The sequence below is a fragment of the Echeneis naucrates genome, chromosome 9 (assembly GCF_900963305.1).
Source record: "Echeneis naucrates chromosome 9, fEcheNa1.1, whole genome shotgun sequence".
Classification (NCBI taxonomy): Eukaryota; Metazoa; Chordata; class Actinopteri; order Carangiformes; family Echeneidae; genus Echeneis; species Echeneis naucrates.
Genome location: NC_042519.1, coordinates 6,071,812 through 6,089,731, shown reverse-complemented (window position 1 = coordinate 6,089,731; position 17,920 = coordinate 6,071,812). Strand labels below are relative to the sequence as shown.

Sequence of the window (17,920 nt, the reverse complement as noted above, 5' to 3'; positions counted from 1 at the left end):
GAACTTTTAATTAAATGGAGGAGAAGAATATCGAATATGACACAACACAATCTGATCTAAGTAAAAAGATGATGGGCTTTAGGTTTTTCTGTGAAGACTTGGCCTGTCTATTATTGCTTACAGAGTTCTGTTAAACTGATGCAAGACATATACCCACACACAAGGACCAGCCGGCTGACATGAGAATTTCCAGATTTCTGTGAAACCATAATTACCTTATGTAAGGAAACATTAAAAACCACAACAGAAGGTAACACTTCCATTTTTGCAATACCGCCAAGCTGTCAGGTGATGGCAATATTGTATTCCTTTTTGCAGATTTGATTGTTTTTAACAAATGTCAGCCAATAAGTAATTCTTATCATCAGATATGGAGTGTGAGCAAATTTACCAAGGGTATGAAGCACCTACAGCTCAGCTCAGAGATCGGTCACGATAATCACATGTTACAATTCAAATCCTAAACTTGGAAGCTGCACACAAGAGATGAGATCAGTCACTAGGTTTCAAACCATTAGGCTGTGTGACATTTGTTAAACATAAGCTACAATAGAGGACACTCCTGGTTTTGAAAAGCAGAAGTATCAGAATCAGAAATTGTTTTATTGCCAGGTATGTGTTAACATACTAGTAATTTGACTCCAGTGTTTCACTCTTGGACAAGGGAAAGACAGAAAGAAAAAAGAAAAAGAAAAAAAAGATATATGTGTAAGATATATATGTATATATATATATATATATATATTAGATATATATATATATAGTAGTTATCCAATGTTAAGTTTTGGTGAGAAATTAATGTTTTTGAACCCTCAATAGTTTTGTCTTCTGATTTTTTTTCTTTTTTTTCTTTTATAAGATTCAATAATGGCTTTGAATCACATTGTGCTGTTTTGTTTGTATTAACTCACCATAAGCTGTTTTAAAGCAGGCGCATCACAATAGGTGGGGGGAAAATGGACATCATCTTGTCAAAGTGAACAACAAAAGCATTGGATGGCTGAACATTATTGACAGCACCATTTGGCTGGCCACACACACAAATGCGCACACGCTACACGTATGATGGGCATACACAAACAAAAGGCTAAGTGGACTACCAGGTGTCAGCCAGCAGCTGTAATTTACTTTGCTGAGCAGGGAAGGAGAGCGATGGGCTGTATCAGGGATATACTGACCACGGTGAAGCCACTTCAAAATTCAAGCTGATGGATTATCAACACAGCTGTGTCATTAATGTGTGCTGCCCGCATGAAATGTTCTGCGCGGATCAGTTAAAGGTGTCCTCATTTGAGGATATGAGTGGAAGTTCTCGTCACATAAGTGTCCTTTAAATCACTCAAGAGTGATCAGCAGCAATAAGGAACTTGCAATCCGACTGCACTTGACATTAAAAGCAATAACCTCATTTATATCTGACGTATGAGCGATGCATGCTTCGGTTTGGGATGAATGGTTCTCCTTCAGATTGTGGCAGGTCGGTGAGCGCAGCCACAGCTCGGCCGGTTCAGTCAGTTCAGTAATTTTCTCAGAATTGAATTTCAGGTTATTGGAGGATTTCTGTCAGCGGCAGGGACGGCCTCTCACTGACAGACGCTTGGAGAAGTTCGTGCGCTGGACATGTGTCGTTGTTATTGTTGATGTTGTGTGTGTGTGTGTGAGTGTGAGTGAGTGAGGGGGCAGTTGGGGCAGCTCGCGGTTCACTCCTGCCCCCCCCCCCACCTCCCCTCCCTCTCCGCAGTGTTTGCCCTGGTCTCCCCTCCCCGTTCACAAGTCATGATGGCGGAACTGTAGACTTCGGTATGAGCAGGAGTGCGCCGCCCGCCCTCGTTTAGCAACTGTATATAGTTATTTATTCATTCAGCCAACACCTTTTCCTCGCAATGACCCGGTGGATTCCCACTAAAAAGGAGAAGTACGGAGTCGGTGAGTTTTTCTTTTCTGTTTAAATTATTTTGGTGTGTTTTTGTTGGTGGAGGACTCGCCGAGTGAACTCACAGTAACTGCTTCAGAAGGAAAAGGGACTTGGTGTGGTTGGGAAACACAAAGTTATTGGCCACTTTGTTGTTGTTGTTGTTGTGGTGGTTGTTTTTTAACACATGGCCGACGTTAGCCCCGCTGCACGGCGATGCCTTCACAAACTTTTTTTTTTTTTAATTCCCAATTCCAGACAAGTTGATATTTACTTTGTCCGCCTTGTCCCGGAGACTCCAGATATTTGGGCTGGATAAGGAAGAAATTGTGTAATAGGGTCCGTGATAGGTGCTGAGGAAAGGTGGAAAGGAGCCAAAACTTGAATGGGCATACCACTCATTGTTGCACTCAGTCTGACTGATTGGTAGTTAAAACTTAAATGGGCCCCCACTTTGCTTTAAAGACCCCTGAAGCACCCCGTGGGACTCCTGTAGGGCCCCACATGGGAGCCACTGCTGTAACTATACTGTTTTTGGTAGAAAGCAATAAATATTGAATAGCCTTTTTATAGAGAAGTGTTTTGCCGAGGACTTCCCTAACTCAGTGTAACAGACTTTGACCATGAAGTACATCTCTCAATAGTTTAGTTTTACTTTTATTATTGTATTTTGACAATGAGTTTAAATAAGGTGTGCCCCTTTTCATTAGGTCTGCGTGTGCATATGTGTTTGTGAGCTTGCAGACCTCTGTACATGCATGATCTTGCTATCAGGTAGACCTCCACACCCTGAAAACAAATGGGCACAGCTCTTGGCTCAATCCCTGTCTGAGTTACCAACTTTTATTGCTTTACAGCCACCACAGGTGATAGGTTGCTGGTCTGACTCACCTCACCAAAGCTGAACCTTAAAGAGACAAAGTATTGAGCAGACTGTTTCCTGGTGTGCAGCAGATGTGTTAACGTGAAGAAAATCCCCCATGCGGTGACGGTGAATGCACCTAGTGTGTAGTTTTTCTGGCGTAGGTGTGAATCAGAGCCCAGGACTGAAAATATCTTGTCTATGCTGGGTCCTCTCACTGACTTCATCTCAGGGTTTAAAGAATGTGTTGTGTGCTCCGTTGCTGTTGAAATTACAAAATGTTCTTCAACTCACAACCCAGATAAATGTGTCATGTTCTGCAGCATGCACGCATGGTCAATATGTGACCTTGTGTAAACAGCTGATGTTGAGAGATTTTTTTATTTTTTATTTTTTTATGTTAATCCTTTGGAATCCTAGTATGATATTCACAACCGTTGCTGTGCATGATCCTGTAGACTGCTGTTCTCCTGACGCTCATGTTAGAAACAGGCCAGGAGTCGGTAACACTATGCTTAATCCTTAAAATACCATCGGACCTTGTACAAGGTCTTACATTTTTAATCCGATTAGTCAACCCAGGCTGCGCTCAAATACAGGGAACTACATTTTGGGATGAAAGAAGAGATTGCAAGGTTTCTGATAATATCAGTTATATCATGCTAGCTAACAGGGAAATATGGATATTATGGGGCTTAAGATAGAACTATCTTTTACAGCAAATTTGTAACACTTGAGTAATGTGATAGCCTCCTATTTTTCAGATCCTGACAAGAAGCACTGTCCTAGAGGCTAAAATTAAGCTCTGAAATCAGCAGGTGTAAAACATCTATTTTAACATTATTTTCATCTATAATGGCATCTTGTGGCATTATTAGCTCTCAAGGCAAGGTCTTCTTAATGAGGAGTAAATGCCCACATGAATTTTAACAAACCAAGATAAAGCTGGCAAATTTGACAGCTTACATGAGCAACATCATACATCTCCATCCCTTACATGCCCCAAATAAATGCCAATAATTGAGGAAATTAAAGGTGGAGTTTGATGATTTAACAAATCAAGCGTTGCTGAAGGTGTTTGTGAATCTTGCTGTTTATGTAAAAAAAAAGTGCAAAGCCTGTTTTGAGTCCAGGAGGAGCTGGACACCTCCAAATACTGTGATTTCAATCAGTGTCAGTTGAGTCTGAAGATTACAAGATTAAAAAAAACAAAACAAAAAAAGCCACACAAAAACCCCAAAACAAAACAACAACAACAAAAAAAAAACATTCAGTAAAGGATTTGACCAGACAGCTGAAACTTGCTACTCATCTTTGTTTTAGACCGAAGGCTCCAGTTTAAAAAGGTCCCAACTAGCATTCTTGGTTATGTAGGCAAGACCAATTTGACAAAAATATATGGAGTAATGATCCTGTTTTTCAAAACCTTTCTGTTGACAATGTGTCAGGAATTTGTATTACTACTAGTGGTTGATACATTCATATCAATATTAAAGAGTGGCTGCTTTAAAAGCTAAACTCATGCTTTACAGAGGAGTACATTGGGCCAAATACTATTCTAACATCATAAATCCTCCTGTATGCAAAGGTTGTAAACTGAGATTTAAGGTGCTCACCTGTCAGCAGACGACTGGGAAAACATACTTTGATCATTTTGCACAATGAGCTACATCTGAATCATCCAAGTGAAGGAACAAAAGGCACAGTTTGAATAGAACGAGACCATAATGTATAATTGTTCTAATCATTACTTTTGACTCACAGTTGCAAAGCTGTAGTGTTTACTTGTATATATTGTATAATAATAATGATTACAATGCCTTACTAAAACACAGCTGTACTGCCTCACTTTATTACCACTATTTGTCTTCAGGGGGCTTCATTTCAACCCATTTACGTCAAAAACATTCACCTCTGCTTGCATTTACTTTGGGTGTTGTCAACCACATCTTTGACTTGATGAAATTATGCAATAAATTGCAAACATATCACACACAGCTTTGACTAGTTTTCTGTGCGTGTGCTACAGGCTTCATGGTGTCTTATTAGTAAAACAAATCTGAAGAGGTTAAGCTTTGCAGCTGCCATCGATTGCAATCGCTACAGCCGTGATTGTTCATCTTACAATGTCAAACCTGATTGTAGCAGGTGATTTGGAAATTGGAGGTGTTGACCTTATTATCAGTTTTGCTGGACTGGCCAGATGGTGGGTCAGTGTGTGACTTTTAAAACTTCAATTTTAGCATAATTTTTTAAAAGTCTTTAAGGATTTTTTTTCTTCTTTCTCCTTCACATAATGCAGTTGTAATTTTAGTCTGTTAAATGTTGCAGCAGGGTTTTTAACTAGAATCAAAATGAGCCTGTTGGTCTAATTTTGTCCCTGTTTGCACTATTAGCTTGGAACTAGAGACTGACTTTTTGTAGAGAAACTGTACCTGACCCTATTGTGGTAGCACAAATTTGTCTGCTTTGATACAAGATTTTTGTGAAATACACGATACATCACTGAGCGGCATCTTCCTAGCAAATTTGACAAATTCATAACAGAAATCAGCTTTTATGAAACACCAGTGTCCCTTTGGCTTGAAGTCAACACTTCAATAGTAATGATTTTTATTATTTAATACCCTTGTGTATGAACAGCTTTGCTTTCAAACATTTCTGTAATTAAACTGAAGGCTCTTTTTGTTCCACTAGAGCCCATTTTTGCAGCCCGACACACATCTGTCCCATTACTGCCTAAATTATTCCTTTTATGAATGGGACTGAAGGTTCCTCAGATGAGAATCATAATTGAGTACACCTGTCTTTTTGTACAATTGCACGCTCAAATGTTGATTTTGCTGTCTTGTGTCATTTTAAATTTTTACCGCACTTCTTTTGTTCACTTGGTTTTTCCATCACGGCATTAACTTGTGTTTATGTTTTCTCACACCAAACCAATGATGGGAACGATAGATTCTTGTTGCTTTGATTTAATATTAGTATACACATTAACTTGAACCTGAGCAGATAGAGTCCTTATTGGAATTTACAACAGCAGCTAAAGCCTCAATATTTCAAGTTTAAGAGGAAGATGTGTCTCAGAGTTATACAGATGAGCTGTTCTGCCACAACCCAAACTGCTGACTTCAGTTGAGACAGTGTGGCATCACAACATGCTCAACTGGGTGCCTGCCATTGGCTTATTGCCATGCTGTTGCCAGGCATGGACACTGGGTCAAGTTGGTGAATGGACCATTGTCACTCTCAGCATGCCAAGAGCCAGATGCCATTTTCTTCAGTTCACGTTTTATTCAATATTGTTCTAGCTGCACAAATAATATCCTGGTGACAACAACAACTCTTTTCAAGGGGACTTGCAGTTTGTTGGTGACTTTATTTTTCGATAAAGCAACACAGAATGTAATGCTGCAAGACTGATTTCTGCTCATAATATTGTGATTTGTGCTTAAGAACTGATAAGCACCATGTGAAGAAACCCAGTGGTTTTACTTGAAGGGGAAGAAAAGTAAAAAAAAAAAAACAAACTGACCTAATTTGTATTGGCAAAGCTTCGGCATTTGTTTTCCTTGAGAGATCTCACAGTAAGGTTTTATTCACAGGAGCCTGTACAATTGTAACGACATTACTGGTATGGGTATAACCTATTATTTTCAGAGCCCAAGGGCCGGTTATACACACAGTCTCAGACTAAAATCAGGTAGTGTACATCTGCCTGTGTTGATGTACACTACCAGTCAAGTTTGGACACACTTTCCTATTCATTTGAATGGGAAAGTGTGTCCAAACCTTTGAACGGAAGCGTATGTTCAAATTTCTTTTTGAAAAGTTTGAAAAAAAGATGTTATTGAGGAAGAAGCCACGAAAAGAAAATGGTCGTCACATTCACTGTTTTGTCAAGTTTTGGTATTCAGACTGAGGTGTGATAAGCTGAGCCAGTTGAAGCGTGCTCTGAAATCTGGCCTCGAGCAACAAGCACGATCACCATGCAAGTCAGGGCAAAGCTCCGCACATGGCTTCTCTATCTCACTATGAGAATAAGTGGCTCTGCTCTATTGCTGCTTCATCAAGTCATGACAAAGACCTTTGCTACAGTATTGTAAGGCAAGGTTTGTCTTTTGAAACTTCTGTCTGGTTTTGCGTGTTAGCTAGTGTGATCTGCCAACGTGCTTTTGCTGCTTGGTGACTTAGAAAGAAAAGGACAGAAGTTGCCCCCAGGAAAGCTGTTAGGTTACCAAACTGAATGTAGGGAAGGGAAGGAGTTGGCAGGTGATCCTTTCAGCTGATACGTAACCTGTGACATAAGGCCAAAGAGGTATGATGATGTCAGAATTATAGTGAGTGTGATACTATCGTCTTTTAAGCCCTGCCTCTCACTGTTGACACTGAGGACACCTGCTCCAGAATAGTCCATTTGCTGAAACATTAAACACAGCCTCAGGGCTTCCATTTCAGTTAAGAGTCATCAAAATGCTTTAGAGGTTTGAGTCACATAGTATTCTTTTGCAGCTTGCACTATGAGAAAGAGCACTGAGATGAGGAATAAATCAAAGATCAGGATCCTCAATGCTTGCGAGTCAAAGTTCTGTGACAAGGGAGGTGAATTGGTTTCCTTTTCCATTGAGGGACGGAAAAACCTCTTGATTCAAAGCTTTTTAAAAAAACACGCTTTCTCTTATTTGTTAGGAGTTATTGAAAAGGGATTTGGGGTTTTTCTTAATCCACTTGACCTCGAGGAGGAGGAAAACTTGTCAGTCAAACTGCCCACTGAAGCATTGGCTCTGTTAACAGCACCTACTGGATTTTGTGTGTTTCTCATAATGAGAAAGTCTTCTTTTTTGCTTCAGCAATCTACAATTATGATCCCAGTGGTGAGCAGGAGCTTTGTCTACAGGTGGGGGACACAGTGCACATACTTGAGAAATTGGAAGGTGAGTGAAGCTGAATACACAACACGTCCCAACATATCCCCTTCTTTTTTCTTTTTTCTATGGAAGCTGACTCAGGAACTTAGTTGAAATGTTGAATTTACTGGCAATCAATGTACAATACATAATGATGTAAATGAGTCTATCCCATTGTTGTCCTGACAGGTTGCACTGTCATCACTCCTATCTTGTCTGCTACCTTCCCTCACTGTCTGACACTTTTCTATTCATTTCTATATCCTCAGGCTGGTACAGGGGCTATGTGCTACGCAAGAAATCACAGAAGGTAAGGGCTTAGTTATTATGGTATTATTTTCTAATTTATACATTTAGGTGTGTATATATGCTGATAGCACCTCATTGTTTCCCCAGGGCATTTTCCCAGCTTCCTACATCCACTTAAAGGAGGCTACAGTTGAGGGACTAGGGTGAGATCCCATATCAGTAAACATATCATCTTGATAATAGTCCATTTTGCTTTTGATTTGTTCCCTGCCTTGTCATTTGCCAATAATGTAGCAGTGTACTTGTAATTATCATAAGTGAGGATTCAGTAATGCTTTACTTGGCTGTGTAAGGAGACCTTCCAGCTATTTATCATGTATAGAAATGCACTTGAGTTTGGCCAAATTATGTGACATGATCTGTGAGTGATGAGCCACTTCTTCACTATCTTATTATTCTCTTCTTGTGGATGGTAGCCAGCAGGAAATAATTATTCCAGCAGATCTACCCCTGGTGCAGGAGCTTGGGGCAACTCTGAGGGAATGGGCACAGATATGGCACAAGCTTTTTGTGGTATGTGTAGATTGCTTTTCTCTTATCAGTCTATCTGTTTTGAGTACAAACAGCGGTATGCTCCTCCCTGATTCTGACCACTTTTAATCACTCAAGTATTTTTTTTATTTCTCTCAGTGAAGTTGCTCTAAGTATATTCCTATTTATCTAGGCAAACAAGACAACGCTGTTCAGGGGGGTTCAACAGATGGCCTACAGCCTCATCGAATATCGATCTCAGATTGTGTCAGGAACTCTGCCCAAAGATGACCTTGTTGAGTTGAAAAAGAAAGTCACAGCGAAGATTGATTATGGAAACCGGTATGAGTCCTGCCGCCTTTTTGTACTGTAATGAAATGCCTATCGACATAAACACCATTGTAAAGTTTTATAATCTTGATTCATGGCCCCGAGATTGTCCCTGCAAACTCATCTACTTTCTCATCCTCTCTGTTATCTAGGATTCTGGGGTTGGACCTGGTGGTACGAGATGAGGCAGGGAACACACTGGATCCTGACCAGACAAGCACGGTCAGTCTTTTCCGCGCGCACGAGACTGCATCCCGCAGTGTTGATGACAGGATACAAGAGGAGAAGGTATGACGTGGATTAGTTTATGCGATCACTCTCTGTACTCCATTTTACCTTCCTATGTCAATTAATACCCATTGCTATGCACTGCTTGGGGCTTTGTTTTCATGCAGACGCGGCTGCAAAACCTGGAAATGAGGCGTCAAACGCTGTTCAGCACAATACACACCTACAGTCTCCTCATGAACCTGAAGAACTTCGTATGCAACATTGGAGAAGATGCGGAGCTGCTCATGTCTCTATATGACCCAGACCAGTCCGAATTCATCAGGTTAGCTCTTTACTTTTCTCTTCATATCACAATTAAGTATCAAGTTCAGGTTAATTGTCTGTTTTGGGTAATAACAATTAATTTAAAATCATCTAAGCCACTTGCTGTAGGGCAGAGTAGGCAAAATTTCCAGTTTTGAACCCAGAATGTTTACATAACATTATAGGTGATGGAAATGTAATTTTTTCTCTAGCACGATATAAAGAGAAAATAACAAATTTCAATATTTCTCTCAAAATGACACAGACTTGTTATACCATACTTACCAGATCATTTGTATTAAAAAATGGTAAAAAAGTTAAAGCTGCTACTATTCGTATTTTGTCATATTATGGTGTAAATATCAGAATTAGGAATTACTATAATTAGTTTTAATATGGGAATGAAGGATATTAATAATGGCTGGAGGTTGTGCCTAACCGGTGCTGCACAGCTGATGATGTAGAAGCTTCAGCACGGTTTGAAAGGAACACTTCAAGCTGGAAGGCTGCTTGTTTCAGGTTTCTATTAAACTGCTGCTTCTGCTTGCTGGAGCAACAAAGTAACATCTTTATTCCAACCTTGGTAAAAATGGTGCCAGTTCGTACAATGGAAGTGATAAATTTGATTAGGGGCTCCTTTTTGCTAATGGTAATGGTTAAACCTCTACTCTAAAAGCAGTCCATTCCATCTAGTCCCAAGGGTGCTACTCAGCAGCTGACCTCTCACCTCCCTGGGCTGGAGGCTGCAATTACACATAACAGCCAATTGCAGTATTTCATCAGTTTTATCAGATGAAAGTGTTTTTACATTAGTTTCTTATACATATTTTTTCTCTCCTGACACCTTAGATAATGTGATCTCTAACTGTGATTCTGATTTAAATTCATACAGTGAGAACTTCCTGGTGCGCTGGGACAGTATGGGGATGCCTAAGGAAATTGAAAAACTCAACAACCTGCCAGCGCTATTCACGGTAACTAAATCCCAATCCGCTTCCTGTATTCCCTCTGCTACGGATTTAGCGATCAAAACAGCGCCTGAAATTTACAGACAAAGAGGACAGTTTGTTCCTGGATTACTCCTAATTTACTGAAAGTTCCACTGAATGGCTCAAATTAACGGCACATCGTTTAAAATTTGAATGCATTTGCCACCATTGTATTGCTGCTGTTTATGTAATAGCGGAGGCAGCAGTTCCACCGCCAACAAGTCATTGTGTTCCCAGGCATCAGTGCCACCAGGAATTAGTGTCTCAGAAATCTGATAAAACCACATTAATCACAGTGAAAACGTTGTAGTTTGACTTGCTTTTCCAAAGCATACTGGACTGCTTTTACTTGAAAAAGCAAAAAAAGCACTGAGAGAAATAAACGCATTAAGATGTTGGAAAGGTGATATGTGTGAGGGTTTTACTGCATGTTTTCATCCTGTCATATTTTCCATCTGGTACGCAGCTCCGGCCCAGTGAATACACATAATGGCAGGCCGGTGATATGTACAGTCAACTGCCTTCTGTATCTACCGTATCACTCAGTATCCCATTATAAATCATCTGTGCATGTCGTTGCATCTAGGATCTGAGCAGCAGTGACTTAATGAGGCAGCGACTCTTCCTGGTGTGTCAGATCATCAGAGTTGGCAGCATGGAGCTGAAAGAGGGCAAAAAACAAACTGGTGGACTGAGGAGACCGTTCGGTGTGGCCGGTGAGCAGATTTTCAAATGTCCCAATATTTGTTCAAGCAACAAAAAAGTGAATCTAGCACAAGACACACACACACAAAAAAAGCCACTCCGATGGCGTAGTTGCATGAATAGTTCCATCGATGTGTAGAAATGAAGGATCCATGCGCTGAAAGAAATGGGAACACCTGCTTTCTGACCTAGAAAATGCCTCCAGTCTGCCTTGGCAAAGGAGTCAGTGGAAATTGGTTTAGCAATGGTCTTTTTGTTTTTGGCCAGATGATTAGTGGATTTGATGAGAAATGGTTTCCTCTGCTGTTCGAACGGATGGACTGAAACCAGAGTCCGAAAGAGTGTTTAAGTCAGAAGTCGAATTATTGTTAGGCAGGGAAAAAAACAGTTTAGGAAAAGAGCTGGGCAGAATAAATGATTCAAAGGCATTTTCAAGCTGGAGATCAAGAACCCCTCAATCTGTCTTTTGATGCTGGCTGTGTGCTGTGCCAGGCAACAGGTGAGTGAGAGCCAACACCTGGCTCAGCTTCTGTTTCAAAAGAGGAACATACACTCTCCAGAGTTATAATGAATAAATTAACTTTTATTGAAGTTAGGAAATTCTCAATTTTTTTTTCTGGGGGGGGGGGGCAGAAAGTATAAAACTACATTACATCTGGTAAAGGAGTTTACCCTTGTCTATGGCGCTTGGTGATGCTCTTCGTCTTTCTCATTGCAGTGATGGACATTACAGATATTGCCCATGGCAAAACTGACGATGAGGACAAACAGCATTTCATCCCCTTTCAACAGTGAGCAGGCTTTTGATGTTCTTACAGCTCTTTTGCTACTAACAGGCTAACTTTTGTTTTATAACTTCACACAAACTAATAATGGAAAAGAAGTGGAATAGGCTCTGGGTTATATTTGCTTACTGCATTCCATCACGTCTTTTTCAAGGATGCATTCTTCTATGCTGCATTTCAAGGGCAAGTTTAAAAAATAGTGTGCAATGCTGAGAGTTAGCTCTTCACACAGACAGCCTTTAAGGTTGTGTTTTCAAAGCACCTCCACAATGGGAGGACGAGGACAATAATACATTCACAAAGACCCTAGGTGGAAGATCATTCTTTGTGCTTTTTTTTTTTTTTTTTAGACAGTACAGAGAAAAACAAACCAACTGACTCAATATTGAAATTACATAAATCTCCATTTTCACGACATTTAATAGGACTAATTTAATATGAACAGAAGCTTAAATGGTATTTCTAAAAACTCTAAAATAATCTTGTGTATTTTCTTGTATTTATAGACTAGTCTACACAGTGAAGTAGATATATTAATAACATACACATTTCCATTAACAAACATATGTTAATGTTAATATTTTGAAAATGCTCCTGCTTGACCGCTGCATTTCGTCTACCTTGCATCTTATATTACACATTACACATACATTATACACTTTTTGCTTCTGCTGTGACATCCATATAAGTAATATATGGACTCTGTCCTCCCTCTGTCTTAACGTCTTCCTCTTACCATTTGACTACTCTAATACTTTTATATATTTTCTTTTGCATGAATAACTAGCCCCTCTTTCATCTTTGCGTCATCCATGTTCACTAACTGTGGCGCGGAAAGTGCAGTTTCACCCCATTTATTATAAATTTGACTTGCATGAGTTGCACCTGGCATCAAAATTTGAAAACCTGATGATTTGCACAAAAACTGGTCAAGTCACATGCAACACTGATGACAGTCTTGAGTCCCAAATGTACTTTTTCTTACTGCTTATTTACCGCTTAGCATGCTGATATGCTGAACTAAGATTCGCACTAGATTCTCATTTCACACTAGCTTGTAACCACACTTGCATCAAATTGCTTAAAGTAAAAGCTGTCAGAGCCAGTAGAATGCCTTTACACTAACTTTTTTATGACAATCCCAAATTACTGAGGTTGAAATTTTTTATAGCAATTGCCCATAACATTTCCACATGATGCCTTTGCTGCTCCTCAAAGACTGATTTCCCCCTTATCCTATGCTTTACACTCAGAATAGCTATGGAAACCTACATCCGTCAGAGGCAGCTCATCATGTCTCCACTCATGCCATCTCGAGTCATAGGGGAGAATGAGCCACTCACTGCTGTCTTCAACAAAGTCATTGCCACGAGGGAGGTCAATCACAAAGGCCAGGGTAAAATGAAGTGCTCACAGACACTGTCTTCCCCCAATGATTTTAGTGGGTTGCTCTAAACTGACCTTTTTGTTTTGAGTGCAATAAATGATTTGTGAGGGGTTTATAGGGTGCATACTTGTGATGTCTGCCTCACTGAATTTCTTTACATGCTTCCTGGCAGGGCTGTTTGTGACCCTGAAACTCCTCCCAGGGGATCTTGCCCAAGTCAGAAAGGACTACCCCCACTTTGTGGACCGCAGCACAGCTATTGTCAGGAAAATGGGCTTCCCAGAAATCATCCTCCCAGGTTGGTTAAAGTCTTTTTGCTGGAAACGGCTCTGCATGTGCCTTGGTGATGTTGATTCTATTTTCATATAAAGCTGAGAATACGGTTCATAGACTGTTGGCACATCTAACTAATCTGTTGTCCTTTCTCCAGGAAACGTGAGGAATGACTTTTATATAACCTTACTACAAGGGGAGTTTGACCGTGGTAAAAAGAAGACCCCAAAAAATGTGGAGGTCATACTGACTGTGCACGATGATGAAGGCAATCCCATGGAGGTAAAGTAAAGTGCTGAAGGCAAAATGGACATGGACAAACTGTGCCAACATTATTCTCCAACAATTCTTGTGATTTTGCTGTAAATATTGTTCTTTTTGGCCTTGCTCTCTCCATAGTTCCATGGAGAGCAATATCAGTGAAGTAACCTTTTTATGATTGGATGGATTCCCATTAAATATTACACCAGCATTCATAGTCTCTAGAGGAGAAATCCCAGTGACTTTAGTGCTTACTAATTTTTCCTCTTCCAGGAGGTTGACATTTATTTCAGTATATCTCCCTGTGCTGTTTGCATGGTTGTAGATTCACAGGTTCATTCCTTCTTGAAAGTGCATGCTGCATGAACACAAGTTGTAACTATATGCACTGTTGATAATGTAAGAGTGGAGAAACAGTCACTGTGCCAGGTGCATAGCACTGTACATAGTGTCTCAATTACTTGTGGGCGCAGTTTGGGCATAACATGTGATGAACCCATCAGCGTGCCATCTCCCATTCTCTTTGAAAGCCAGACATGCTTGAACCTTTTGTCGGTTTTTATTTTAATCATCAAGAACTTAACAGAGAATGTGATGTATGTGATCTATTGTGAGTTCATTACACATTTTGACTGACAAGTAAACCCAGCGCCTGCAAACACAAAAAAATCAATATAAGGTGCAGAAGTAGAGCCACAAATCTCTAAAATATTTTATGTTCTACTGTGGCAACAATAAATACATTTTTGGTGCATTATGAAACTGTGACTGGGCAAATTTATTTTAGGTAATGAATAGGAAAGAATGGTGTATTTAACAGATAGTAATGAAGAAGGTGTGGTGCATTTTACCAGACAGAGTGTACACACATTGTGCACCTGTCAGTGTAAGGGTGTATTGTGCCCATAAAACAACAGCAAAATACTATGTCTTTTTATTATTATTATTTTTTGGCTGGTAATCGCCCAATCACTTCATGGCCGTGGGCACTCGGATGGCTATTTGCCTTTTTAAAAGATGTGGGTGCTGGACAGGAAAATGAAAACCAGTTTGGTCTGACACTAGCAAAGACACTTGATTTCTGCCCTGCATAGCTTTCCACCAGGTGTGAGATATGGCCCTATTTTCTGTTTTGTTTTTTGTTTGTTAGTTTTCAAAAAATTTAAAGTTTCTCAAACATTTCCTCTTATCACTTGGTACACAAACAGTTGAAGAAGTTAGTTGTTTTTTTTTATTTTTTTAAATGCAACACATAAAAATGGAAATTGACATTGTTCTAATCTCCCTACTTTCATTCTTTAGAAAGCCATATTTCCAGGAGCTGGTTACGATGGCATCACAGAGTACAAGTCTGTCATTTACTACCAGGTGAAGCAGCCTTGCTGGAATGAAACAGTAAAGGTAAGCTCTTGTTAAAGACCCACAGCTCACTTCCTTAAACATGATGTCTTATCTTCTCTAATTAGTTCTTCAAATGGATTTTCTGTGGTTCAATATAATGTAATAATCTTCTGGGGAAAACACCAGCTAAGAATGTGCAACTCATACAAATAACTTTTTCCATGTTTAATCCTGTATTCACAATCTTCTCAATCCCCCTGACTTTTCTCCACTCCCTGCAAGGTGACAATTCCTATTGAAGACGTGTGCCGCTGTCACCTCAGGGTGATGTTTCGACACAGATCTTCTCAGGACTGTGAGTGCCGCTGCCTTATTAGTATTGCAGACATCCATGTTTAATCCTAGCACCATATTAAATAAAGCTAAGGCGACTGTTGCTGGGTATGTTACCATCTTGCGCTCATGTGCGTCCTTCAGCCAGGGACAAATCAGAGAAGCCCTTTGGAATGGCCTTTGTCCGTCTAATGAGAGGAGATGGAACCACATTAAAAGATGGCAGACATGAACCCATTGTCTATAAGGTATTGTATTAGGATGTTTATTTTGTTTGAAATTGAATTAATCTGGCTTATGTTTTAAATAAGCAAATGATCTAATCTAATTACATAAAGACCTGTCTCTGGAATAGCTGAAAATCAATACATGGATTATGAGTGAATCCATCCTCAGCCGAAAAAATGTCACATCAGATTCCCATCAGTCAGTATGTTTCATGATTCATTTCCTACTTTATGAATTTCTTAGGTTGATATGAAAAAGGCTGAGGATGCAAAGGTTTATCTCACCTTGCCAGCGACCTGGAATGAAGTGGAGGAAAAGGAAAAGCAAACGGGAAAGCAGTTCCACCACTCAGGAGTGATTCCTGTGACTAAAGACAGCTTCCAGATTGCAACGCTCACCTGTTCCACTAAACTCACACAGAACGGTATCTGCAGGACACATTTCTATGCTAAAATTGTGATATTCAAAGAACGTCCTGTAAAAAGTTATCTTAAAAAAAAAAAAATCTGAGATAGAGATAGAGATAGAGATTCGGTTCCACCGTTTTTTCCTCCCCTCAGATTGCCTCAAAATCAAATCAAGCTCATCAATGGTGCTCATGTTGATGAATGCAGATCTAATTAAATTATTATTGAAATTACACAAGTTTTAACATCAATTACCCATGCTAATATTGTAACAGAGGAAGTGTTGCTGCCACTGTATTTATTTTGATGCTGATGTTTTTCCAGTGGATCTTCTTGGCCTTTTAAATTGGAGGTCTAACCCTGAAGATCTGCACCAGACTCTGCAGAGACTGATGGAGGTTGAGGGAGGGGAGATTGTGAAAGTGAGTTGCCATTGTGTCACAAATGCTACACCAAATGTATAACATTCTGCTAGATTTTATAGATGTTGCAAAGAGTTCTTTGTAATGGCACTTGTGTAATGGGTTTCTGTTTCTTGCAGTTTCTTCAGGACACTCTTGACGCTCTGTTCAACATCATGATGGACACCTCAGAGAAGGACACATATGATACACTGGTCTTCAATGCCTTGGTTAGCTCTTGGTGAAACCACAATTTTGGTGGCTGGCAGTATTTCTCATGATGTGCCATGGCAATCTGAGGAGTTCAGACCCCAGCACCTATTACTTATTTCATATTTGGTAATTTTTAGGTTTTCAAAAGAGTATGACCACTTAATAGTGAAATGAATCTCATCTTTAAGATAATTCCTTGATTGGAGTCATTTGACTGAAGTCAGCTGATTAGATGTGATTTAAAAAAAACCTGCTTGGATTTTGTTTTTAAAAAGAGAAAAGCTCCCAAGCCCTCTGTGCTGACACTGTGTGAGATTCTCTGGTCTGATGAAGCTAAGACTGAACTGTTTGGCTTCACTAAAAATGTTGTTTTGAGGAAACAGGCACTGCCCAGTACCAACCCATCCACAAAGCATGGTCATGGCAGCATCGAAAAGGTGGGGTGAACAGTGACAGGGTGACTGCTCAGGGTTGAGAAAGGGCTGAAAAAATCTTTAATGAAAAACTGGTTCAGATCACTCAGGACCTGAGTGTGGCTGAAAGGTTAACTTTCGAGCAGGACAATGACTCTAAACACACAAGTAGAACAGTGCTGATGTGGCTGATGGACTCTGTGAATGTCCCTGAATGACCCAGCTAGAGCCACAGCTTGAATTTCTGGAGAAACCTGAATACGGCTGCCCACTAACAATTCCAACCCAAACAACAAAGCTGAATAACAGAAAATCTCAAAATTCTGATGTGTTATAGCCAGGAGGACATGAGGCTGTAACCTTTATCAGAGGTTTTTCAAAAATGCTGAGTAAAGGACCTAAATACCTTATGTGAAATTTCAGTTTCTCTCTTGAAGTAAATTAGCAAATATTCAGTTTTTTATGGCATTAGAAAAAACAAGAAAACGTAATTCTTATAATTGAGAAAGATGAGAATAGGAGAGGCATAAAGCTACAATATAACAAAATGTGAGAAAACTGAATACTGTCTAAAAACAGAAATGGTCCTCCACCTAAGGTGACCTAATCAGGGGTCACACGATTCGTTTAAGGAGTCAGGCAGTAACTAAATTCTGTGTCTTTTTTATTTTTGCCTACTGTCGGTGTTTCAGAATTTTCTGTAAACACTGCTTTCATGACTTGTTTTGGCAGTTACAAACAGTACTGGCCTTAGCAATTGTCACAATGATAATACTGCAGCCCTGCATTTCGCCAAGTCAGTGCAGGAAGTGGTACTCAGTACTCACAACTGCTGCTCACATGATTGGGCTGCTTCAGT

At 39.9% G+C, this 17,920-nt stretch overlaps 1 protein-coding gene across 2 annotated transcripts in view; it reads left to right on the top strand.

Annotated features, from left to right (window-relative positions):
- Positions 1-1,659: 1,659 nt before the first annotated feature.
- Positions 1,660-17,920, top strand: part of dock5 (dedicator of cytokinesis 5) — a 30,075-nt gene continuing 13,814 nt past the window's right edge. Inside the window, exons 1-20 of one of the 2 annotated variants that reach the window (XM_029510326.1) lie at positions 1,660-1,926; positions 7,625-7,708; positions 7,951-7,991; positions 8,078-8,133; positions 8,407-8,503; positions 8,655-8,803; positions 8,944-9,079; positions 9,187-9,344; positions 10,218-10,299; positions 10,901-11,030; positions 11,738-11,810; positions 13,058-13,200; positions 13,364-13,489; positions 13,622-13,746; positions 15,028-15,126; positions 15,349-15,421; positions 15,544-15,647; positions 15,871-16,051; positions 16,359-16,456; positions 16,576-16,665. In XM_029510326.1, coding sequence (XP_029366186.1) covers positions 1,884-1,926; positions 7,625-7,708; positions 7,951-7,991; positions 8,078-8,133; positions 8,407-8,503; positions 8,655-8,803; positions 8,944-9,079; positions 9,187-9,344; positions 10,218-10,299; positions 10,901-11,030; positions 11,738-11,810; positions 13,058-13,200; positions 13,364-13,489; positions 13,622-13,746; positions 15,028-15,126; positions 15,349-15,421; positions 15,544-15,647; positions 15,871-16,051; positions 16,359-16,456; positions 16,576-16,665 — 2,088 coding nt within the window. In that variant the 5' untranslated portion in view covers positions 1,660-1,883. The remainder of the gene's footprint in view (positions 1,927-7,624; positions 7,709-7,950; positions 7,992-8,077; positions 8,134-8,406; positions 8,504-8,654; positions 8,804-8,943; positions 9,080-9,186; positions 9,345-10,217; positions 10,300-10,900; positions 11,031-11,737; positions 11,811-13,057; positions 13,201-13,363; positions 13,490-13,621; positions 13,747-15,027; positions 15,127-15,348; positions 15,422-15,543; positions 15,648-15,870; positions 16,052-16,358; positions 16,457-16,575; positions 16,666-17,920) is intronic. The other variant, XM_029510327.1, reaches the window with a different exon arrangement.